This window comes from Triticum aestivum, chromosome 3D (assembly GCF_018294505.1).
Source record: "Triticum aestivum cultivar Chinese Spring chromosome 3D, IWGSC CS RefSeq v2.1, whole genome shotgun sequence".
NCBI lineage: Eukaryota > Viridiplantae > Streptophyta > Magnoliopsida > Poales > Poaceae > Triticum > Triticum aestivum.
The window spans coordinates 401,011,347-401,036,923 of record NC_057802.1 but is presented as its reverse complement, the minus strand read 5'-3'; the positions used below and the strand labels follow the sequence as shown (position 1 = coordinate 401,036,923).

General features: G+C 53.6%; 1 protein-coding gene and 1 non-coding gene across 2 annotated transcripts in view; both read right to left on the bottom strand.

The window, feature by feature from the left end:
* Positions 1 to 2,173: 2,173 nt before the first annotated feature.
* Positions 2,174 to 2,247, bottom strand: TRNAD-AUC (transfer RNA aspartic acid (anticodon AUC)). The gene has a single exon. It is a non-coding gene; the product is annotated as a tRNA-Asp (tRNA).
* Positions 2,248 to 3,240: 993 nt separating this feature from the next.
* LOC123074751 (cytochrome c oxidase subunit 2-like) overlaps positions 3,241 to 25,577 on the bottom strand; it is an 80,335-nt gene continuing 57,998 nt past the window's right edge. Inside the window, exon 2 of the mRNA XM_044497510.1 lies at positions 3,241 to 3,685. Coding sequence (XP_044353445.1) covers positions 3,405 to 3,685 — 281 coding nt within the window. The 3' untranslated portion in view covers positions 3,241 to 3,404. The remainder of the gene's footprint in view (positions 3,686 to 25,577) is intronic.

The window sequence follows — 25,577 nt, the reverse complement described above, 5'->3', positions numbered from 1 at the left end:
ATTAGATCCTTGCTTCAAACTCAACCGAATCAAGTTTCAAAAATAGATGTGGAAGAGGCAAAGGGAAGAGCGGGGTTGCCGAATTGTTTCTCAGAGCCAGACGAAACATCTATCTCTATTTACAATACCCTTACCCCAAGAAAACTTTGTCGAAAAAGGTTGTCATCGTAATAGGGATTGCACCTCAACATGGCAGCCCTCAATTCTGCCAATTGTGTGTGACTTGTACTCTTCTAGGCTTCCTCTTTGCCTCAAGTGATTAAACTCATCAACTACACCAACCACATTTCTTACCTCAAACCTCTCTACAATCTCTTGAATTCACTCTTGCCAAGATACTTGTCCCCTATTCACAAAGAAAGTGTTGTACCAGCTTTCAGCTCTCCCCCTAAGGTGCATAGCCGAAAGTTCTACCTTGTACCAATCCGTAACTTGGTACACCGAAAAGTAATGTTCACACTTTTGTATCCAAGACCTGGCCCCTTCAAATATTGGAAAATAAACTCTAGGAGGTTGATGTATCTGCTGCCCATATTGATATTGATTTTGCGGCCTTTGTTCTTGCAGGTATTGGTACGGGTCATGCTGTTGAGTTGGAAGCGGTTGGTTAAGGTAAGTATATATTAGCACTTTTGGTTTCATGGAATTTCCAGCATAGGGCAAAAGTATTGGTTGAGAAAATTGGATATTTGGTATTGAATTGGGTCTTGGTTGTGGTGGTGGAGGTGCAGGATTAGGTCTAATATTATCATGTTTTGAGCTGTGAGGAAGGCCATAGGTGGCTGGAAACAAGTGTTCGTGCCAAGGTTTTGAGGGGGATAGAGAGGGTTATTTTTGTGATTGGGTCTTTTAGTTGCTTTGCTACTAGAGGTCTAGGTGGTAAGGGGTTTAAAGGTCTGGAATAGGTGTGAGTGGTGGTCGTATTCAGTACCAATGTTACGGTAATTGGAGGTTCAGGCGGTTCAGGCCTAGGATAAGAGCTAGAGGCTTGTTGAGGGGTAGCCATGGTTTCAGCTTCACTCGCAACAGCTAGTAGGGACATTTGTTGTGGTGTTCCAGGAAAATGAACCATATTTCCCCTAGTTGTGTTAATCGAGCTATGCTCTTCTTCAACGCTCCACGCCTTCAAAAAAGTAGTTTTGTTGCTTGCGCTTTAATTTAGGAGTTTCAACTTAACTAGCATATGTGCATTTGAGTTGTTGGCATATGTCGGCTACATACTAGATGCTTTTCCATCATTGTTTGACTTGCACAGAAACAATGGGTCCCTTTTGGTTTATTTTTCTCCCTCCAAGTTTGTTCTTCACTGTAATGTGTGTCAACTCAACAAGAGTGAGCACACCCTTCCTGCTGGTCCTCTTCAACCTTTGTCTATTCCACTACAACCTGGGTCTTCTATTTCAATGGATTTTCTTGAGGCACTCCCCAAGTTTTATGGTTATAGCTCAATACTTGTGGTTGTGGACCGTTTCACTGGCTCATTTCATTCCTCTATCTCACCCTTTTAGCTGTATACCCTATCTTGTATCCAGTAGTAAGTCTACTCTTCTTACCCCCTCTCCTCTACCTTTTGTGGCCCATCTATTAGCTTTTTGACCATCTTTGAGTCATAGCAAGACGACTCTATCTCTTTTCACAAGTACAACCATAAGTACAGTTGCGGGCGTCAACGATCAGCAGTACTGAGCTACAGAAAGTCTATCGAATTATAGCTACGGAAAGTCTATTGAAAGGACCTAATCAAAGGCTACTACAGCTATAACTGACCCGCCTATGGAATCTATTGGCTCGGCTGAACCAACATGAAATGAAAGAGAGGAAGACGGAAGCTATTGGAAAATAGAGGGGGGATGTTCTCCGTGTCTTTTAGCCCTCACTAGATGTCAACTTGCTTACTTTTCACTTCTTCTTAAGCTTGGCAGACTAGTTCCTGACTGACTCTATAGTGCGATGAGCTTACTTGCTCTAGTTCTATCCTCAGGATTTACTTACCTGAGTACCTAGCACCGAGGATCGATGTAATTTACTTTCAAAAAGATGCTGTTGATGCTAACACGCATATAAATAGATGTTCCCCACTTCTTGATCCTCTTACCCGAATGGGGTTATATGCCTTAGTGAAACTCAGGGTAAAGTGGCAGAGGTATGACCTCGGGAAGAAAGAAAGATCGGGCGGGGAAAACGGGGTTCGAACCCGCGACTTCTGGCGTGATAGACCAGCACTCTAACCAACTGAGCTATTTCCCCCTTTCGTAACTACTGTCGATTCAACAGTCACCTACCGGTTACCTTTGTAACTATACCAAAGTAGCTGTACAACAGAATGCCCTTCGCCTTTAGTACTTTTCTTATATATATTATGTTATATACTAAATGTGTCAAAGCAATAGAACTTACTAAAAAAAAACAAGCCCATCTTTCTCAAAAAGGAAGAGAGGGTGCGCCCCCCCAGAGAGAACCCCATTCTTTCAAGAAAGTTCTAATTAATTATGTAGAAAAAGAAATAAGGAAAATAGGAGTAAGCGAGTAGGGTCAACAAGATTCTAAACGAATACCACAAGTGACGGAACCGACGATGATGAAGAGATTAGGGGCGAAGGATTTTTTTCTATTATTCCAATTATTATTTATTGATTATCTAATTTATTTAGATCCATATTCATTTTCATTTGCAAATACAAACTCTCTTTCATTAACTTTTTACTTTTGCGCTAAGGATAAGGGAACTGAGAAAAAAAGAGCTGGCTTGGCTGGTACATCAAGCATGTGACATATTGCTTGTTCGGTGTGGTACACATATCTCTCAATGTCAATCAAGTAAGAAAATGCATTCCCACTGTTTGAGGAAAAGGTGAAGAATTGCAATTTATTGAGCTTGTAAGGCCCGTTGAAGTCCCTGAGAAATGGTATAAATAGGGCTATAAGTAGGCCGTTTGCTATTGCAATAAAGGCTGCTCGCCTTTCCTTTTGACGGCTTGGCTTCCTATCGCTCCTATGTAGTGGCCGGCCTTAAAAGGAGTCTTCCTACCATACCATCATGCACACCTATGTTATAGTGCTTTAAGGTTCGCCAGAAGCAAGCAAGATGATGAAGCGAAGCTTCGTAGACAAGGCTCGTTCCGTGCTTGACTTACGAGCTCGTGTAGTAAGGCCTCACCCTACTTCAATAAGGGCTTATGCACTCCACTCGTAAACGAGCGTTAGAGCTTTTTGAGCGAGCGAGCAAAGCCTTCCTGGAGCTTCCCCCTTCCCTCACCCGAGAATTGCATTTCCGCTTCAGCTTCCCCGGTTTAGTTGGTTTGGAGGATTAATTGATTGGATACCCAATCCGCATAATCTTTCAAAGTCACTGCTTCTACGACGATAGGCGTAAAGCCATGATTAGTTCCACGAATCTCACTGCACTAACCATAGTAAACTCCTTCTCGTTGTACCAAGATGGAGGTAAGATTTGAACGACCAGGTACAACATCAAATTTGACACCTGAGGAAGGTACAACCCAACTATGAGGTACATCAGCGGGTGTTACAATCATACGTAGATGAGTTTTGGCTGGTACAACCACTCTATTGTCAACTTCTAATAAACGTGATTGACCCAATTCTGGATCATCTTCTGGAATCGTATAACTGTCAAAAGTGAGTGACTGTTCATCGGAACTGTTATAGTCTGAATACTCATAAGGTTGGGTCGACGCCTGCCTCCCTCCAAACTTGACTTGCAAGTTTCCCCGCAAAAAGCTCTCCACGCCTACTCTTATTTATAAAGAGCACTATTCTTCTTTAGTTAGGTAGTTTGATACGTCTCCAACGTATCTATAATTTTTTATTGTTCCATGCTATTATATTATCTGTTTTGGATGTTTATGGGCTTTATTATACACTTTTATATTATTTTTGGGACTAACCTATTAACCGGAGGCCCAGCCCAAATTGTTGTTTTCTTGCATATTTAAGTGTTTCGAAGAAAAGAAATATCAAACGGAGTCCAAACGGAATAAACCTTCGGGGGAGTTATTTTTGGAACGGAAGCAATCCAGGAGACTTGGAGTAGACGTCAGGGAAGCTTCGAGGTGGCCACGAGGCAGGGAGGCGCATCTGCCCCCTGGGCGCGCCCCCACCCTCGTGGGCCCCTCGTGGTGTCGGTGTACAAAAGTAGGGGCTCTCCTTTTGACCCCTTTACTTGTGCACGGGCAGTCAGAGCCACACGCCACGGCCACCCCTAGCAGAGCAGAAGAGGGAAGCCGGAGAGAAGCCGAAGCGCAAGACAAACAAGACAACGCCAAGGCCAAGAACCCAAAGAGCAGAGGGGCGAAGCAGGTTCCCCCGGCAAGACCCTTGCCGGGGCAGCCTCAGCAGCCCCGGCAAGAGCCTTGCTGGGGCAGCTCGCCCAACACCAGCGGAGTGAGCCATCCTTGAGCCCAAGTGTTCCAAACGCCGCCAACGACTACGTTGGAACCAAGGCTCGGGAGGCACCTCCATGGTGGCATGCAGATCTTTGTCAAGATCCTAAACACACAAGATCAGATGAGGACCAGAAGACGGCGACCCTCGGTGGGATCCTAGCCAAGGAGATCCACAAGACCCCCAGCAAGCGCCTTGCCGGGGACGACTGCAGCGCCACGGCAAGACCCTTGCCGGGCCCCCGGCAAGGCCCTTGCCGAGGACATCAGCGGGGCCACAGCCAGGCCCGCGTCGACCAAGACTCCGCCACCGTTCGCATGCAGCTGCCAGCCCGACCAGCTAGGCAGGCACCTGCGTGGCGACGGGCGGCCTCTACACCAACTCAGCAAGCACCTGCGTGGTGGCATGCAGATCTTCATGAAGACCCTACCACCGCGCCACCTCAGCTTCCTGCCTGCCTACATGGCGCCACATGCATCGCTGGCCTGGGCGCGTGTCGAAGCAAGGCGAGGCAACGACGGACGGGACGGGCCCCGTTCCCGTCCCCGATAAAGCTAAGGGACACCTAAGCGATGCATTACATGCGTCTTGTCCTGTAATGCGGGCGATAAGCTCGCAGCACTGTAGACCTTTCCACCTCCTGTGTGCCACTGTGGCAGCCCCTTTCGACTATAAAAGGAGGCCCATGGCATACTGGAGAGGGATTCGGCTCTTTTGGGAAAGTTGCACCCCGTAGCTAGCTCAAGAACACTCAAATACATCCACCAAAGCAGGACTAGGGTATTACATGCTCTTCTCACGACCCCACACCCCGCCAACCGTAGTAGGGATTCTTGTGATCCCATAGGTGTCGTTTCCCACCAGCATCTTTGGCACGCCAGGTAGGGGGACGCAGTTGCGAAAATCTGGTCTGATCGAAGCAGCGACTTCATGGCGGCCGTCGTTCCAAGGAAGAAGATGATCGAGCTTGAAGGCACCATCTGCGCATATGGTGGACGCCCGTGCGACGACAGAAAAGCTAAGTCATGCGAAACTTTAAGCAATATCCTTTTTGTGTATGAGGTTATTGTCCTCGAAGGTCCTACCCTATGTATGAAAGCCTGCAAGCAAAGGGGCCCTTCCGCGATTGGAAATGCCCTTGTGCTGTTTCGAGTCCGCTCAACAGCTCAAGCGGCCGCGTCGAGAGTGGCAGGGTAGCCTTCCGCAATTGGCAATGCTCTCGATTCTGACTCGAGTCAAGCTCGACAGTTCGAGCGGCTGCGTTGAGAGTGGTAAGGTGGTTCGCTCGGCAGTAAGCACACCCGGCAGGCCATTGGGGATCCGTCCTCAAGGTGCCGCCCTGGGTTTACGCGCCGGCAAGCCTACCTGATTAGCGTAGGGCGAACATACAAAGGGAAGATCGGACAGGAAAGTAACATGCATTGTCTCAAAAGAACTGCAGAGTTATATTACATCAATTGCCGCCACGGTTCTAACTAAAGATAGAAATTGTCTTGGTCATGAACCTGCAGTGACGATAAGAAACGGGGCGCCTAATCCCGGCGCTGGTCCTCCACCCTCTGAATTCCGTTGATACCGCTGATGACGGGCTTGATACGCTCCTTGAGCGGCGCGAGGTCAGCATCCTCCGACAAGCTCTCCAGCGCGGCGTTGAAGTCGAGGTCGGGGTACTAGTACGCCACCTTGGTGAGGACCTTGGTCATGGCACCCCGGCAAAGCAACCGGGCCTCATCGGCCAGTGAAGCCGCCCTGTTAGAGAGAAACTGCTCCAGGGCCCCGAGAACACCCTCGAAGAACAGGGTCAGCTTGGCGTTGGTAGTCCCGCTGCGCTCTGGGGCGTACCTCACATTTGGCATCCCCATGGTAGCCAGCTGCGTGGTGATCCTGCCAGCGACGTCCACAAGACGGCTGATCCAGCGATTCTCGCCCTCCACAAAATCCTTGTGGTTGGCGGCCTCGTTCTTCCGTAGCTGCTTCTCGGTCTCCAGCTCCTTGGCCAGGGTCCCCTCCCGGGCCTTGGCCTCCAAGAGCATCCCCTCAAGGCCCTCCAGCTTCAGCTTCAGGTCCTTGATGGATTCGTTGGCCTTGGGGAGCTGCTCAGCCTTGCCAAGGACTACGCCCCGCGCCTCCATCAGGGCACCGTTGAGCGTGTTCTTCTCCTCGGCTAGCTTCAGGGTCTGATCTTTCAGCCCCTCCCGCTCCACCTCCAGCTTCTTCACCCTGCCGGCGTGAACCAGAGCCTGGGATCGAGCGCCTCCTTGTGCCTCTGCTCCAGTTCTTGGGTCTGCTGCACGACGAGCTTCTCCACCTCCTCATCCTTGTCGCGGAGCGTTGCGGCAAGCTTCTCCTCACGCGCGGCAAGGTCCTCCTCCTGGGAGTTCAGCGCGGCCTGGTGCTGGGTTCGAACGGCCTCGGTTGCGGCGGCCAAGTTCTCCGCCGTCTCCTGGGCCTTCTCGATGTCGGCCCACTTCATGGTGAGCTCCACGTCGCGCTTGGCCAGCTCGCCCTGTGCGACCTTCAGCTCCTCGCAGGCCTGATGGAACCAAGTCAGCGTCTCGGCGACGTGCACCTTGAGGTCCGCCTCCGCCTTGTCCACCGTTGCCATCCTAGACTTGGCTTGTCCAGGCGGGCGCGGTGCAGCGCCTGGAGCTTCCAGAAATTGGCGCCCACGGCCTGGAGAAGCCGCTCCTCCCGAGAGCCGTCGCCACCAGTGCTCGGTTCGTCAACAACCTCGAGCCCGGCGGCGGCAAGCACCTTCTCGTCGAACACCTCTCCCTCGACGGGCGCCCGCGGTTATTCCTTTTTACGGGGAAGGCGCGGGCCGCCTCTTTTCCCATTAACTGTGATGTGACGCATGCATGCGGGAACCGCCCCACGCATGACCCCACGTCACAAACGACTCTCCATGTCGCGCGTTCAACGCGGGTCATGGGGAAGCGCAGCGGATGAAACAGTTACTCAGGTAAAATCCGCCCCACCTGCCCGCGCACCGTTCTGGGCCTGGCCCAACAACGCGCCACGCTTATGTGTGGCCCAGGCCCGGGGGCTCCTGTCGGTGTACAAAAGTAGGGGCTCTCCTTTTGACCCCTTTACTTGTGCATGGGCAGTCAGAGCCACGCGCCACGGTCACACCTAGCAGGGCAGAAGAGGGAAGCCGGAGAGAAGCCAAAGCGCAAGACAAACAAGACAACGCCAAGGCCAAGAACCCAAAGAGCAGAGGGGCAAAGCAGATTCCCCTGGCAAGACCCTTGCCAGGGCAGCTTGCCCAACACCAGCGGAGTGAGCCACCCTTGAGCCCAAGAGTTCCAAATGCCGCCAACGACTACGTTGGAACCAAGGCTCGGGAGGCACCTCCATGGTGGCATGCAGATCTTTGTCAAGATCATAAACACACAAGATCAGATGAGGACCAGAAGACGGCGACCCTCGGCGGGATCCTAGCCGAGGAGATCCACAAGACCCCCGGCAAGGGCCTTGCCGGGGACGACTGCAACGCCACGGCAAGACCCTTGCCGAGCCCCCGGCAAGGCCCTTGCTGAGGACATCAGCGGGGCCACAGCCAGGCCCGCGTCGACCAAGACTCCGCTGCCGTTTGCATGCAGCTGCCAGCCCGACCAGCTGGGCAGGCACCTGTGTGGCGACGGGCGGCCTCTACACCAACTCAGCAAGCACCTGCATGGTGGCATGCAGATCTTCATGAAGACCCTACCACCGCGCCACCTCAGCTTCCTGCCTGCCTACATGGCGCCACATGCATCGCTGGCCTGGGCGCGTGTCGAAGCAAGGCGAGGCGGCAACGGACGGGACGAGCCCCGTTCCCGTCCCCGATAAAGCTAAGGGACACCTAAGCGATGCATTAAATGTGTCTTGTCCTGTAATGCGGGCGATAATCTCGCAACACTGTAGACCTTTCCACCTCCTGTGTGCCACTGTGGCAGCCCCTTTCGACTATAAAAGGAGGCCCATAGCATACTGGAGAGGGATTCGGCTCTTTTGGGCAAGTTGCACCCCGTAGCTAGCTCAAGGACACTCAAATACATCCACCAAAGCAGGACTAGGGTATTACGCATCCTCGCGGCCCGAACCTGGGTAAACGATCTGTGTGCTTCCTGTTAGACCTGGTCTTCTCATGACCCCGCGCCCCGCCAACCGTAGTAGGGATTCTTGTGATCCCATAGGTGTCGTTAAAGATGTCGGTGGGAAAGGTGGCTATGACTTGCCGGCAAAGCTTGTACAAAAGGTGGCTTGCCGGGAGGCCCAGCAAGCCGCGCCTTATGGGTAAAACTTGTGAAGATGCTCGATGTTCCAGGAGTTGCTCACTGGGACGGCATCTTCGGTCTCCAGGCAGACTGTGCCGGGCCTGGTGACTCATGTTACTCGATAAGGGCCTTCCCACTTCGGCGTCAACTTGTTGACATTCTTGGCCGACTGAACGCGCCGAAGAACAAGGTCGCCTTCCTCAAAGCTTCGGGCATGAACCTTGCGGCTATGGTAGCGGCGCAAGGCTTGCTGGTAGCGCGCTGCTCTCACAGCCGCCCGAAGACGATCTTCCTCAAGGAGCATCGCGTCATCTTGGCGCAACTGCTCTTGCTCAAGCTCATCATAAGCGAGCACTCGAGGTGACCCGTATATGAGTTCCGTGGGGAGAACTGCTTCTTCCCCGTAGACCAGGGCAAAAGGTGTCTGGCTGGTGGCTCGATTTGGCGTCGTCCTAATCGACCAAAGAACCGCCGGCAATTCATCAATCCAGCGCCTTCCGCTCTTGCGCAGCTTGTCAAAAGTCTTTGTCCTTAGGCCTCGCAACACTTCAGCATTCACCCTCTCCGCTTGGCCGTTGCTCCGTGGGTGTGCCACAGAAGCAAAACAGACCTTGCTGCCGAGGTCTTGAATGTATTGCATGAAGGCGTGGCTCGTGAACTACGTGTCGTTGTCGATGATGACTCTATTTGGCACACCAAAACGGCAGACCAGTCCTTTGAAAAACTTGACAGCTGACTAAGCAGTCACCTTTCTCATTGCTTCCACCTCCGGCCACTTTGTGAACTTGTCGATTGCAACGTTCAAGTACTAAAAGCCCTCGACAGCACGGGGGAAAGGGCCCAGTATTTCGAGCCCCCAGACCGAGAATGGCCAGGGGAGAGGGATTGTTTGAAGGGCTTGGGCTGGTTAATGAAGCTTCTTTGAATGGAACTAACACGCTTCACACTTGGTTACTAGTGCCGTCGCATCCTGGAGAGCGGTGGGCCAGAAGAAACCTTGCCGGAAAGGGCCCTCGACCCTATGTGGGAGCCACATATGCCTCCATGTATCTCCGCCAACAGCTCCAGTCCTTCCTTCTGGGGGATGCACTTGAATTTCACACTGTTTGGCCTTCTCCTGTACAGGACGTCATCGACGAACTGGTACAGGGCGGACCGACGGGCTACTTTTTCCGCTTCTTCCTGCTCCTCAGGAAGCTCCCCTGTTTGGAGGAATTGGACGTTATGCTGTGCCCATGCCGGAGCCTGGGGCTCGACGGCAAGGGCCAAAGGCATTTCTTCCGCCATGGGAGCGGCTGTCTCTACGGCCAGGGTTTGACGCCCTGCCGGAGCCAGTTGCTCTTGGGCAGGCTCAGCGTCCGCGGCAGCACCCTTGCCGGCAGCCCCAGGGGGCTCGGTAGGAAAGTACTTGCCGGGACCTGACTTCTTCCGCTTGTTCTGCCCCACTGATGGTTCGACGGATGGTTGAGTTAGCCGGAGCAAAAAGGTACCCGGTTCCACAGGTAGCTTGAATGCGGCACGCTTTGACAGGTAATCGGCGGTGTCGTTCTCCGCTCGGGGGATGTGCTCCGCTTGGATACCGTCAAAGCGTTCCTCCAGCTTCCTCACCTCATCTACGTAAGCTTCCATCAATGGGCTCTGATAATCCTTGCTGACCTGTCTTACAACGAGCTGCGAGTCACCCCTGACGATGAGCTTCTTAACCCCGAGGTCTGCCACGATACTGAGACCGGCAAGCAATCCCTCGTACTCAGCAGTGTTGTTGGTGGACATCTCCCTGGGGAAGTGCATCTGGATTACGTAGTTGAGGTGCTCTCCGGTGGGTGCGACGAGCAGCACACCGGCACCGGCGCCTTGCAGTGAGAAAGCCCCATCAAAGTACATGATCCAGTCGCGGTCTGCTTCCTTGCCGGGGAGAGTGGTCTCCTGGATTTCTTCATCAGGTGTCGAGGTCCATTCTGCAATGAACTCCGCCAAGACTCTGCTCTGAATTGTCGAGGTACTTTCAAACTTTAAACCAAAGCTTGAAAACTCCAAGGCCCATTCCACAATCCTTCCAGTCGCATCTGGGTTGTGCAGTATCCGTTGCAATGGGAGGCGGGTGACGACAGTGATCTCCTGGGCTTGGAAGTAATGACGCAGCTTCCTCAAGACCATAAGGAGGCCGAAGAGCAATTTCTGCACACCGGAGTACCTCGATCTAGCTCCCTGCAAGAGGGAGCTGACAAAGTAAACTAGGTGCTGCATCATCATCTTCTTCTGCACCACCTCACTTGACTGCGCAGGCACTGCCTCGGCGGCATCAGACTCTGCCGGGGACCTCGCCTTGCCGGCACCAGGCCCTCGGGGGAATTTTGGGCTTGCCATCCGCTGGTTCTGCCGCTGTCACTGCCTCCTCGTTGACCTCCCTCTGTGCCATCAGCGCGGCGCTGACCACTTGATTCGTCGCCGCCAGATACAGCAGCAACGGCTCTTGTGGTTTAGGCGCAACCAGTACTGGCGTGGAGGAAAGGTATTTCTTCAGATCCTGCAATGCTGCCTTGGCTTCTGGGGTCCATTCCATTGGGCCTGCCTTCTTCAAGATTTTGAAGAAAGGAAGGGCGCGCTCGGCGGACTTGGAGATGAATCAGCTCATGGCGGCAACGCAGCCGGTGAGCCGACGCACATCCTTGATCCGCTTGGGCGCCTCAATCTGCTCAATAGCCTTGATCTTGTCTGGGTTTGCCTCGATCCTGCACTGCGACACAAAGAACCCGAGAAGCTTGCCGGATGGAACGCCGAAGACACACTTCTCAGGGTTCAGCTTGAGGTTGATCTTGCGCAGGTTGGCAAATGTCTCTTCCAGATCTTGCACAAGAGTTGGCCCGTCTTTGGTTTTGACCACTATGTCATCCATGTATGCCTCCATGTTTCTATGGAGCTGAGGTTCAAAACCAATTTGGACTGCTCTTGCGAACGTTGAGCCAGCACTCTTCAACCCGAAAGGCATCCGTAAAAAGCAATACATACCACATGGGGTGATGAATGCTGTCTTCTCTTCATCTTCTCTTGTCATGAAGATCTGGTGGTAGCCTGAGTAGGCGTCGAGGAATGATAACAGATTACACCCGGCTGTGGAGTCAACAATCTGGTCGATGCGCGGGAATGGGAAGGGGTCCTTAGGACAAGCCTTATTGATACCTGTGTAATCAATACACAGCCTCCACTTCCCATTCGCCTTGCGCACCACTACCGGATTGGCCAACCACGTCGGGTGGAGCACTCCTCTCACCAAACCTGCCGCGTCCAACTTCCTGATCTCCTCTGTGATGAACTCCAGCCTCTCCAGAGCCTGCTTTCTGACCTTCTGCTTGACAGGGAGCGCGTGGGGGCAGACAGCTAGGTGGTGCTCAATCACCTCCCTGGGAACACCGGGGATGTCGGATGCTTGCCACGCAAACACGTCGACATTCGCCCGCTGGAAGGTGACGAGTGCGCCTTCCTATTTGCTGTTGAGGGTGGAGCCTATGGTGAAGGCCCCTCCCGTGCCATCCTCCCTGACGGGTACCTTCTTGGTCTGCGGTGGCTCGGCTCTGGATCTCTTGCTCTTGTCGGTAGAGCTCTCTGGCACGTCCTCGACGGTAGCACAACACTCCGAGGAGGTGCGCTTGCCGGAGTGGGTGCGAGAGGTCTTGCCGGGATTCTTCTTCCCTCCCGGGCCTTCAGCGGCAGGAGCAGGTGCCTTGACGGCAGCTGCTGCAACTGCTTCCCGGTAGAGTTGGTCGGCGCAGATCAACGCGTCCTTCTTGTCGGAGGGGACGGAGATGATGGTCAACGGCCCGGGCATCTTTAGCATGTTGTAGGCGTAGTGCGACGCCTCCATGAACTTGGCTAGTGCCGGGCGGCCGAGGATCCCGTTGTAGGGCAAGGGGATCTCGGCCATGTCGAAGATGATCCTCTTCGTCCTGTAGTTCAACTCCCCTCCAAACGTCACGGGCAGTGTGACCTTCCCCTTCGGCTGGCTCCTCCCCGGATTGACCCCTTGAAACGTGCCCGTTTCCTCGAGGTCTCCATCAGGGATTTGCAATCTTTTGATCACGACAAGCGAGATCAGGTTCAGGCTGGCCCCGCCGTCAACCAACATTTTGTTCACCCTGAGGTTGCGTATCATTGGTGAGTCCAACAATGGCAAACACCCGACCGCGGTAGTGCGGTTAGGATGGTCCTCAGCGCCAAAGATGAGGGGCGTGCTGGACCACTTCAGCGGCTTCTGAGCGTCAAACGACGGCTCTGCTGCTGTAATCTCACGCGCCCACTGCTTGAGCTGGTGATGAGAGGTATGCAGCGAGGCGCCGCTATCGACGCACATGGCCTCCTTAGCCTTCTGGAACCCTTGCTCACCAGACTTGTCGTCCTCGTCCTGATCATCATCTTCTTGTTTCTTGTCGCGGCCCCGGGCGGGCCTCTCTTGCTGGTTGTCCTTGCCGGGACGGCCTCCTTGGCCGCCACGCTTCTTGCCGGATCCCTCAGCACCGTCCTGGTCCTTCTCCTTGTCCCGTCTCTCATACTCAGCCTTTTGCTTCTCAGCAAGCAGCTCGACTTGTCGGCAGTTCTGGAGGTCGTGGCCCTTGGTGCGGTGGATCTTGCAGTATTGCTTGCCGGAGCTCCCTGGCTTGTCGGTAGCCGCCAAGGCCCAGCAGGCGGCGCACCCGGCAATCTCCTTGTCGGGAGCGCCTGCCTTGACCTTCTTGCCGGCACCGGTGTCGTCAGATCCCTCAACGGCAAGCACGGCCTTGCCCTTGCGTTTCCTGTTGCGACGCCGGCCCTTCTTCGTCGGGGTAGCGGCGTCCTCATTGGTAGAGTCGGTTTCCGCGCCGGCGTTTTCGCCGGGGTACTTCCTTCCCTCTTCAGCCCGGGCGCATCTATCGGCCAGAACGTAGAGCTCGGCCACATCCTTAACCTTGGTCATCGCCAGCTCCTCGCGCATCTTGCGATTGCGCACGTTCTGGTGGAACGCGCTAATCACAGCGGCGGGATGAACGTCGGGGATGTTGTACTGCACCCGGCTGAATCTCTGGATGTACTTGTGCAGGGTCTCCCCTTCCTTCTGGGGAATGATATGCAGATCACTGGCCTGGCCATGAGCTTGGTGGCCTCCTGTGAAGGCGCTAACGAACTCATGGCACAGATCCGACCAAGAAGAAATGGAATCCACCGGCAAGTGCATCAACCAAGACATCACATTGGGCTTGAGCGCCAGCGAGGAATAGTTGGCAAGCACCTTGTAGTCGCGAGGCCCAGCAGCCTGCATCGCGATGGTGTAAATGCTGAGGAACTCGGACGGATGGGTCTTGCCAGTGTACTTCTCGCCGACGTCGGGATTGAACGTGCGGTGGGACGGCCACTGGAACTGCCGTAGCTCACGAGTAAAGGCCGGGCAGCCCACCTCGTAAGGTAGGCCGCCGGAGCCCCCCGGTGCCGGGTGGTCCATAGCGGGTCCTGCCCGCTTGTCCGACTGGCAGCGCGTTTCGCGCCGGCGCTCGACGGTGGTTCGAGCGTCTTCGTGAGCTCGTTCCCGAAGGACCTGGCGCTGGTCGCGGAGGGTCCGCGGGTCGGACGACGCTATGGAGATGTTATCACAAGCGTCGTCACGACGGGCCGACGCCGGCGGCGGCTGGCGAGGCAGAGGAGAGTGCACCGTGGCCGCAACTCCCCCGGTCCTCCCAGCGCCGGCATGTGGTCGCTCGGTGGAACGCCGACCCGAGGGTCCCGCCGGTCGCGGATCGTCTCTGATGGCGACGACGACGAGGCTCCGGATGGTGGCCCTCCACTCGTCAAGCTTCTCCGCAGTAGGAGGGAAGTCGAGGAGCAGCTGCGCGAGCGCCAAAGCTTCTGCCGGTGGGCGGCAGCGACAGCTGCGTGGATCGCGGCGCGCTTCGACTTCTAACTACGTTAGAAGGAGCTCTGTTACGACCCAGCGGCTGCATGCCATTTTCGCCAGCGCTCCGGCGGGCGTATTGAACCCCTTCATCCTGCGGACGACGCACATGGCTCTTCCCACGGCGGTGCGCAGGGTCACCAACGCGGTGATGCTGCTCGACGCACACACCATGGGAAGAGCGCGCAGTAGTCGCCGGTCTGGGCGTCCTGGAGGTCGCTGTGCCACCCGGAGGTGGCACAACGACACCCCTGGAGGGCCCCGCGCCGCCTGTGGGGGCCCCAGCTCCGTCTTTGGATCCGGCGACGTGTAGCCGGTCGTCTGGTGCGCGAACGACGCCGCTCGCTAGGCTCTGACTACCAGGGCGATGCTGGTGCTCGCGTACCGCGGCCCGGGTCCTGTCTGTGACCGGTCCATCGCCCACCCGCACCGGCACGGGCCGTTCGGCTCCCAACGAGCCGACCGCCGTGGTCTTCTTCTTCTTAGGAGCCATGGCGACGAAGAACTGCCAGGCTAACTACTAGACCAGATTCTCACAATTGCGCCCCCTACCTGGCGCACCAAAGATGTCGGTGTGGAACGACACCTATGGGATCACAAGAATCCCTACTACGGTTGCCGGGGCGCGGGGTTGCGAGAAGAGCAGGGCTAGTAGACAACACAAGGATCGTTTACCCAGGTTCGGGCCGCGAGGATGCGTAAAACCCTAGTCCTGCTTTGGTGGGTGTATTTCAGAGAGTTCTTGAGCTCTCGAACTAGCTGTGGTCAGTGCGTGGTTCGAAAGAGCCGAATCCTTCTCCAGTATGCCATGGGCCTCCTTTTATAGTCGGAAGGGGCTGCCACAGTGGCACACAGGAGGTGGAAAGGTGTACAGTGCCCTGACCTTATCGCTCGTATTACAGAACAAGACGCATTTAATGCGTAGCTTAGGTGTCCCCTAGCTTTATCGGGGACGGGGGCGAGGCCCGTCCCATCCGTCGCCGCTCCTCCTCGCTTCGACACACGCCCCGGCCAGCGATGCGTGCGGCGCCATGTAGGCAGGCAGGTAGCTGAGGTGGCGCGGTGGTAGGGTCTTCATGAAGATCTGCATGCCGCCACACAGGCGCTCGATGAGTTGGCTTGGGAGCTGCATGTTGCCACGCAGGTGCCCGCCCAGCTGGTTGGGCTGGCAGCTGCATGTGAACGGCGGTGGAAGCTTGGTTGGCGTGGGCCTGGCGGTGGCCCTGCTGGCGTCCTTGGTGAGGGCCTTGCCGGGTGGCCCGTCAAGGGTCTTGCCGTGTGGCCCGGCAAGGGTCTTGCCGTGGCGCGCTGTCGTCCCCGGCAAGGGCCTTGCCGGGGGTCTGGTGGCCTTCCTTGGCAAGGATCTTGCCGAGGATCATCGCCTTCTAATCCTCATCTCATCTTGAATATGTCTTCACAAAGATCTGCATGCCACCACAGAGGTGCCTTCCCGAGCCCTGGCCCCACGTGGATGATGGGTTGGGGACCGTGGGCTCAAGGGTGGCTCGCTCTGTTGGTGTGGGGCGAGCTGCCTTGCCAAGGGTCTTACCGGGGCTGCTGAGGCTACCCCGGCAAGGATCTTGCCGGGGGAGCCTACTTCGTCCGTCTGCTCCTTGTGGTCTCGGCCTTGGTGTTGCTTTGATTATCTTGGGCTTCGGTCTTACCTTGGCTCACCTCCCCTGTTCTGCTTGGTGTGACCGTGGGCGCGGCTCCGACTGCCCGTGCACAGGTAAAGGGGTACAAAAGTGTGCCCCTCTTTTTGTACACCGACACCTAGATCCCTTCGGTGTCTATATAAACCGGAGGGTTAGGTCTATATGACCGAATACTCATTACCATAGTCATATAGGCTAGGCTTCTAGGTTTTAGCCATTACGATCTCGTGGTAGATCAAGTCTTGTAATACTCATATTCATCAAGATCAATCAAGCAGGAAGTAGGGTATTCCCTCCATAGAGAGGGCCCGAACCTGGGTTAACATCGTGTCCCCCGTCTTCTGCAACCATCGACCTTGGACGCACAGTTCGGGACCCCCTACCCGAGATCCGCCGGTTTTGACACCGACATTGGTGCTTTCATTGAGAGTTCCACTGTGATGTCGACGAAAGGTTCGATGGCTCGCCTTGTCCTTAAAGACAACATCACCTCCGGGGGAGTCCTGGCCCCAGGCCAAACCCTCCGGCTGGGCGGCTTTACATGATTGCCCGTTCGACCGTTGAGCCGACGATGACCTCTCAGGCCATTGAAAACCCCCTTCGCATCAACTCCGAACACTCCAGGCAGATGGATCCGGCAGAGTTCTCGTCCTTGAACGAGCTCCTAGATCGCATCGCCGCTTTGGGAATCGCCACAGATTACGATCGGATCGGGCTTAAAACCGATCAAGGAGAAATTAAAACTCCACCGGTCACCCACCAGATAGCGGTAGTCGAGGAGCAGGACGGCGAGTCTTCTTCTATATCGAAGACGGACTATGTCTGGATCGCCGATCAGGAAGAACCGGATACCCACCAGCTAAAGGATGCGACCAGCCCTCCGAACTTAGAATCGGACGGCAGTCCTAAACAATCAGAAGATACTCCGGAGCCCGGACTGTTGAGTCCGGAAGGCCTTCAGACTCCGGATAATCGGTCAGGTCAGGGTTCGGATTTAATTCCACCCACCCACCCGGATATACACACCCTCATGAGCATCAAACAGCAGTCTCAGGAAACGATCCACCACTTCTAGGCCAGATTCCTCCTTGTCAAAGATAAGGTAAAAGATTGCCGCGACGAGGACGTGGTATCAGCATTCTGCAACAACTGCGCAGACAAAGGAATCCTTAACGCCATAAATCACCGCTGCATACTAAAGTTCGCTGACTTAGCAACTATCATACAAAAGTACAGCGCGATGGAAAGCGCCTGGAAAACTCAGGCAGCTTGCTGGGAACCGTTGGTCCCAACACAACTCCTCCTACAGGCGAAGAGGGCGCACCCCCGTGGCACGCCCAGTCCAACAGTCAAGAAACATAAACCCATTACGCAGCACGGCACCGTTCCGGAGGGATGGCTCAATGGCCCATGCAAAATACACACGACACCAAATACTGTGGCAACCCACAGCCTTAGAGCACGTTGGATACTCCGGCAGGTAGCCAAGAGCGGCGAGGACATCCTCATCAAGGACACCCCAGAACAGCACCCTCCAGAAAACGATGACACAAGAGTATTGACGGTCTTCGAGACATTCGCTTCAAACAACCAGCGCAAAAGGGCACTTCGTGACCTCGCCGAAATCTGCCAAATCGCTGCAATAAACCCTTGGAATGACACGGCTATAACATTTAATGCCGGCGACAAACCAGGTACAGGACAGTCCGGGTGCCATCCGCTTTAGTCCTCAGTCCCATCATGGACGGGTTTCGACTTACCAAGGTCCTCATGGATGGCGGCAGCGGACTAAACCTCATATATGAGGACACACTCCACAAAATGGAGATAGACAGGAGCCGCATCAAGCAAAGTAGCACAACCTTCCGAGGAATCATTTCCAGTCGAGAGGCGCGATGCGCGGGAAAAATCACACTTGACGTGGTATTCGACACGCCGGAGAATTATCGGTCCGAAGAAATCACTTTCCAAGTGGCCCCTTTCAGCAGCGGATACCACGCCCTGTTGGGGCGGGATGCTTTTACACGCTTCCAAGCTATACCTCATTACAGGTATATGAAGCTCAAAATTCCCGGACCAAACGGTATAATCACTCTCGTCAGTGATCCGGACATAGCACTCCACGCTGAAAACAAAACCGCATCCCTAGCCCTTGCGGCGCTATCCGAAGCCCTCGCGGCCGAAGAATTAACCACGTTGCGCTCCATGGTGGACAGGGACGATGTGATCCTCGACAAACGCCCCAAATCCACCTCCTTCAAACCAGCAGAAGAAATAGTCAAATTCCAGGTCCACCCAACGGACCCCAAGAAGACAACATCTATCGGAGCGCAACTGAACCCAACACCTGACGCCGCACTACGAGAATTCCTGCGCGAGAACTAGGACATATTTACCTGGCACCCTTCAAATATGCCGGGGATCCCACGCAAGCTGGCCGAACATAGCCTCAACATATTAAAGGGATTTAAACCAGACATGCAAACACTGCGGCGCTTTTTGGAACCCAAGCGACAAGCCATGGGGGAGGAGCTGGCCAAGCTTATCGAAGCCGGATTCATTATAGAAATCAAACATCCGGACTGGCTAGCAAACCTGGTGATGGTACCAAAGAAGGACAAATCCTGGCGCCTGTGTGTTGATTTCAAAGACCTCAACAAGGCTTGCCCTAAGGATCCCTTCCCCCTCCCCCGCATTGATCAAATCATTGACGCCACCAGAGGACATGATTCATTGTGTTTTCTTGATGCATATTCCGGATACCATCAAATCAAAATGAAGGAGTCCGATCAAGCTGCAATAGCATTTATTACCCCATATGGGCCATTCTGCTTCAACACCATGCCCTTCGGGCTCAAGAATGCCGGCGCCACATACCAACGCATGATTCAAACATGCCTGGAGAAGCAGATCGGCAAGACAGTAGAAGCCTACGTCGATGACGTCGTCATCAAAACTAGGCACGTCAAAACACTAATAGACGACTTACGTCTTACATTCGACAACCTCCGTGCGTATGACATTAAACTCAACCCGGAAAGTGTGTCTTCGGAGTCCCCGCTGGAAAACTGCTGGGCTTCATCGTCTCCAATAGAGGGATAGAAGCAAACCCAGCTAAAATCCAAGCCCTGTCACAGTTGGCTACGCCAACAGACCTGAAACAAGTCCAAAAACTAGCTGGTTGCGTGGCAGCGTTAAGCCGCTTTATCTCCAGATTAGGAGAAAAGGCACTGCCACTCTATCGCCTCTTACGGCGCACCGATAACTTCGAATGGACAGACGCGGCGACTGCCGGACTGGAGGAAATAAAGGCCCTCCTAGCAAGCAACCCAATCCTGGCCGCACCAAACGCTGGCGAACCCATGTTGCTATACATATCGGCAACACATCAGGTGGTGAGCGCCGTGCTCGTCGTCGAACGAGAACATGACGGACATAAATTCCGACTTCAAAAACCAGTATACTACGTAACTACCGTCCTCACACCATGCAAATCCCGGACCCCCATTATCAAAAGATAGCATACGCGGTCTTCATGGCATCCCAAAAGCTACGACACTACTTCCAGGAGTGTTCAATCATAGTGGCTTCTGAAGTCCCGCTCAATGACATAATAAACAACCGCGATGCCACGGGACGGGTCGCCAAATGGGACATAGAGCTACTTCCATTTGACATAACATACAAGCCACGTCGAGCCATCAAATCCCAAGTACTAGCTGACTTCGTCGCTGAATGAACAGAGGCCGAACTCCCTAAAGAGTATGGCGCATATTCCAATTGGGTTATGTATTTTGGCGGCTCCAAAATGCTGGCGGGGCTAGGAGCGGGAGTCGTGTTAATATCCCCCACTGGAGATGTCGTCCAGTATGTACTCCAAATACTATACACAGACTCCAACAACGCAGCCGAATACGAGGCCCTATTGCATGGTCTTCGGATGGCCGTATCCATGGGCATACAACGCGTAGAGGTGCGCGGGGATTCAAACCTCGCAATATCTCAAATAAACGGAGACTTTGATGCCAAATATCCAAAGATGGCGGCTTATCGTAATGTCGTCTTAAAAATATCAGCTCGGTTCGAGGGGCTTGAATTTCATCACGTCGCCCGGGAAAGTAATCAAGCAGCGGATGTCCTTGCTCGCATTGGCGCCAAGCGCGACCCTATCCCACCCAACATTTTCCTGGAAAGGCTTTTCAAGCCATCCGTGGTGTGGCAAGGGGAGGGCGGCAACGACAGTCCAGATCCGAATACAACCCCAAATCCCGAACACACCGATAGTATCGGGGGCTCAGCCACCGAAATAACACCGTCATCCCATCTCATTATGGCAGTCATTGCCCCATGGACCGAACCCTTCTTGGCATACATTAATAGGAAAGAGCTCCCCGAAGACCAGAATGAGGCTCGCCGTATTGTCCGGCGTTCGAAGGCCTACAAGGTTCACGACGGAGAGCACTACAAGAAAAGTACTACCGGAGTACTTCAAAGATGTATCTCCGAGGAAGAGGGGCGGCAGCTTTTAGCGGAAATTCACGCTGGTCTCGGCGGACACCACGCTGCTGCTCGGGCCCTTGTTAGCAAGGCCTTCCGCACTGGGTTTTATTGGCCTTATCTTCCATTTTAGAAAGTAGCAAACAGCGAATAAAACGGCTGCAGCGACAGCCCGAGCAGACGCGCAGGACCTTGTCCAACGCTGCGTCGGATGCCAACTCTTCGCCAACCAAAGCCACATGCCCCCAACTGCCTTACAAACTATCCCCATTACTTGGCCTTTCGCGGTTTGGGGACTGTATATGGTTGGACCCCTTAAAGGAGGAACCATAAGAAAAAATACCTGCTGGTCATGGTATATAAATTCACTAAGTGGATAGAAGCCAAACCGGTCAAAACGGCCGAGGCCGGACCAGTGATAGATTTCATATCCGGTGTTGTGCACCGTTATGGTGTTCCACACAGCATCATCACCGATAACGGCTCCAATTTCATAGCCGACGAGGTAAAAACCTGGCGTGCTAATCTGGGCATTAAACTAGATTATGCCTCCGTCTATCACGCACAAACAAATGGTCAAGTCGAACGGGCCAATGGTCTCATTATGAGCGGCATTAAACCCAGACTAGTGCGGTCTTTGAAAGAATCAGACAAGCACTGGGTCGAGGAGCTCGACTCCGTACTTTGGGGGCTGCGGACCATGCCCAATCGCACTACCGGATACACACCCTTTTTCATGGTGTACGTCGCAGAGGTTGTGTTACCCTGCGACAATATTCATGGCTCACCTCGAGTGCGCATGTATGAAGAGAGAGAAGCCGAGCTTGATCGGCAGGACAGCTTAGATGCCCTGGAGGAAGAGCGCGACGTTGCAAAAGCTCATTCCGCATTTTATCAACAGCAGGCCCGAAGATATCAAAGCAGAGAAGTACGGGCCAAGACCTATAATGTTGGCGAACTAGTTCTACGCTTGCCGGAGAAGAAAAATGACAAACTCAAGCCCAAGTGGGAGGGTCCCTTCATCATCGACGAAGTTCTCACCGGAGGAGCATACCGCCTGCGTGATGCCTCAGACAATCGCTTAGAGCCGAACCCATGGAACGCGGCCAGACTCCGAAGATTCTATGCCTAGCGCCGAAATCTTTGTTCGTCCCCTTCTCCCTACTATATACCCTATTTTTCTCTCTTTTTTGCTTTCTTTTTCTTTTTAGCCTTAAAGCTTTCGCGCGGCTCAACCGCTCACTTGTGACGTATACATCTTTAAATATGTATGTCCATTATACCTGGGGGCTTCTGGGATAGAAGCCTTATATTGTCATTCCTTGAGCATCAAGCTCTTCACATGTGAGTTCTTCCATATGTACCTTTTATTCGCCACTATATGCATCGATATGACTTAAGTTTTGGCCAAGCTGGGTTGCCTGACTCCTGTGCTTATGCCCTACGTTCCCGTTAGTTCGGCTAGGGCATAAAGGGAGCACCTCTGCGATTGTTACTGCCGGGTCATCCGGATGTGTACCTCAGACTGGGTGAAGCCGAAAGCTAGCGTTCTTAAGGGAATATTCGGTCGGTGAATTAAAGATGTTCTTGGCACACACCCCATTGTGAACCCCCAGAAGCTATACACATTGTGATTTTCACATCACAATTTGGACATGTACACTAATGCATGCACACCCAGGGAAAGGAACCCTTAACGAAACTATTCTCTCTGGAAGATGTTTCTTACTATCTCAATGTAATATAACATAGCTAGCCGAATACAACTTGTCTGTTCAAGCAACTATGACCCCTACGCCTAGTTTCCGCGCATACCCCGGTCTATTCGGCCGTGCGGGTATTCGGAAACACTCCGCACCTTCGGGTTCGGAGGTTGAAGTGAAAAGGTCTGCCATGACAAATGCTATACAATTCAGCTAGAATTACATATATCAAGGAAAGTACATAGTCACTTCGACTCAAACACTTCCTCCTCTACACCGTCCAAAAGGCGGTCAAACTTACAATCCTATTGGGAATATTTGGCGGCCACCTCTACTTGGTCATATACTAAACTCACGGGAATTTCTTCCCCATTCGACCCTAGCGGTCCGACACGGGCCATGTGATTAGAATCCAGCTTGGTATATCGCGTCTTCACCATGGCCGAGGCCTCTCGCGCACCCTCTCGGCAGGCCGATATCTTCCATAGTCGGATACGCCGCCGCGCTCCTTTGAAAAGCTCTACAAGCTCCTCCATACTTCCTGGAGGGGAGGCGGATGGCCATAGCGCCTTGGCAACACTCCGCATCGCCAGCCAAGCCTATTCGTGCACTTGCGACAGCCCTTCCAGCAGATCACTTGATGATCCGGACACCTCCTCTTCAGGACGGCCCATCAATATACCTGCAATCATAACTATATCAGTTCCATCTATCTCCGAACTACTTTAAAACTAGTTCAGACACATACTGAATATGCCGCCCCGCAGCTCCTTGTTCTCCTTCACGGAATCGGCTAGCGGGGTCCGCACATCCTTCAGCTCTTCGCCCAGCTGGGTCTTGCAATCCTGGAGTTGGGTTTTCTCAACAATGACCTGCTTCAGCACACGTTCGCCCGCGGCATGTAGCCTTTTGGCTTCTTGTTCATTCGCTTGCGCGACTTCCAGTGCCTCCTTGAGTTCCTCTGACAATCATATCATGGTACAGGCAACACTGTTAGCATTAATGGCATACAATTATATTTTCTCGATGGAGGGGAATATTACCAGGTGACGCCTTCTTGGATTTCTCCAGTTCGGCGGTAACAGCAGTTAGCTGTGTCTGACACCTTTTTAGCTCTTGGGCTAACATGACGTTCTTCTCCGTAAGAGCCTGGCTATACAACAATCCTCAAATTAGTTGTACAAACTACTTTAAGTCTCGGGGGCTACTGGCACATGGTTATCATATTTTGGGCACAGTAAACTTACTTGCACATCTGTTAAATGCTGCTTTGTGGCTCTACTAACCCCGTTTCGAGCAGCTTGGATGTACGCGTCAGCCGAGCTGAAGGCACAGAATGCCTCTTCCGAGAACTCAGGGTCTCGTAAAACAGCCCTTCAGCGCCGATGATTCATGGCGCTCTCTACTTCCGAGTTGGTAACGGACATATCTTCCAAACCCTCCTCCGAAGGACAGTCCGGCGTTGTTCCCATATCGGCTCCCATTTCTCCGGTGGGGTCTAAATCCCGGTTGTTGGGAGTACGGGTAGCCGGACCCCCAGACATAGTCCGGCGAACCTTTTTCCTGGTACAAGACAAACGTACAAGTTATAGTTGGATGTGACTACTAAAGTATACCGCCAAATCCGTACCTCTTCGATGAGGGACCGGTCATGTCTTCTCCGACCTTCCTTTTAGAGGCCTTGCTCGGCACTGGAGCCGCTCTCTTTGGAGTCGCCCCAGGAGTAGCATGACGTACCGAACGCCTCCCCTTTGGAGCACAAGGTAGTGCGGTGGGTGAGGCAGTGCGAGGAAACTCTACCGAGGACGATTTTTCTTGATGACTTACGTGGGAAGCAGGAAGAAGACCAGGATAATCGGCGATAATGGCCATTTTCGTGCCATCGTAGCTCACCTGGTAAAACACCCCTTCCGCAAGTACCACGAATATGTCCGGGTCCTCTTCGAACCCAGGATCCAACTCCCGGTTGTGGTTCTCTGGCTGTGGGGCGGGGTTGTAAAACCCCTCGGTGATTTTTCGCCAATGCTGTTATAAGCGGATTAGAAATTTATCAAAGGTGATCCTGGAAGTGGAATGAGTAAAGCAGAAGGATTGGGGCTTACCCAACTGGGGGATTATACATAGAATACCCATCTCTGCGATTGATTCGGAGAAATTCCTTTTCCTCCCCTTTGAACAGCTCGACCAGTATCTTGGCTAGAGCGGCGGAGGTGTCCGGGCCTTTTCGACCACAGCGGGAGGCATCATCCTCCCCGTTGTAGTGCCACATTGGGAGCCCTCTATATTGAAGCGGCTGAACCCCTCGCGCTATGGAGGCCGCCATTACCTCAAAATATTGTTAATCCAGACTAGGCGAGCATCTTTATCTTGCCCATGAGCTGACCAACTTCCGCACTGTCATCCTCTTCAAGACTCCGGGGACGCCAACTGTGGCGTTTCTTCAGTGGAACGCTTGCAAATTCAGGAAGACCCTTTCGAACTGGGTCAGGAAGTGCGACGTCCTCAATGTAGAACCATTCAGAAGGCCATTCTTCAGATGCCCTCCTCGGTGTGCCGGCCAGGTATCCGATATCGGTGATGCGCCACACTTCGGCTCCGCCCACTTCAAATATTGACCCCTCGTGGTTACGCGGGACAAGACATAACAACTTTCACTACAAAAAAAGACACATCCGTGACATTTTGGGCCGAACAAATTTTTTTTGTCATACAGATGACACTTCTATGACGATAATTGTGACAAAACCCGGTACCATCATAGATGTGCTGGGCTCCTACTTCTATGACAAAAAATCATGACAAAAAATGGGATTTTCGTCCTAGGCGGGCCGGAGATGCAGCTGCATGACATTCTTTAGGCCGTCCATGACGGAAAAAACCGTGGTAGAAGCGAGGGCGAGGAAAATTTCAGGGAGTTCCCGGTTACGGTGGGAGGTCAGGGGCCGAGCGATGCGCGTTTCTCTCGTACACGTACGCGCGTGTGTGCGAGGCGTTGGCTCTAACTGAACCCGAGCGAGGTGTTGGTCTCTAACTGAACCCCAGCGATTGCACTACAGGCTACGCGTTACTGAACTCGAGCGATCGATCGATGGCTGTTAACTGAACCCGATCGAGCGATTCCTTCGCTACTGCTGCTAACTGA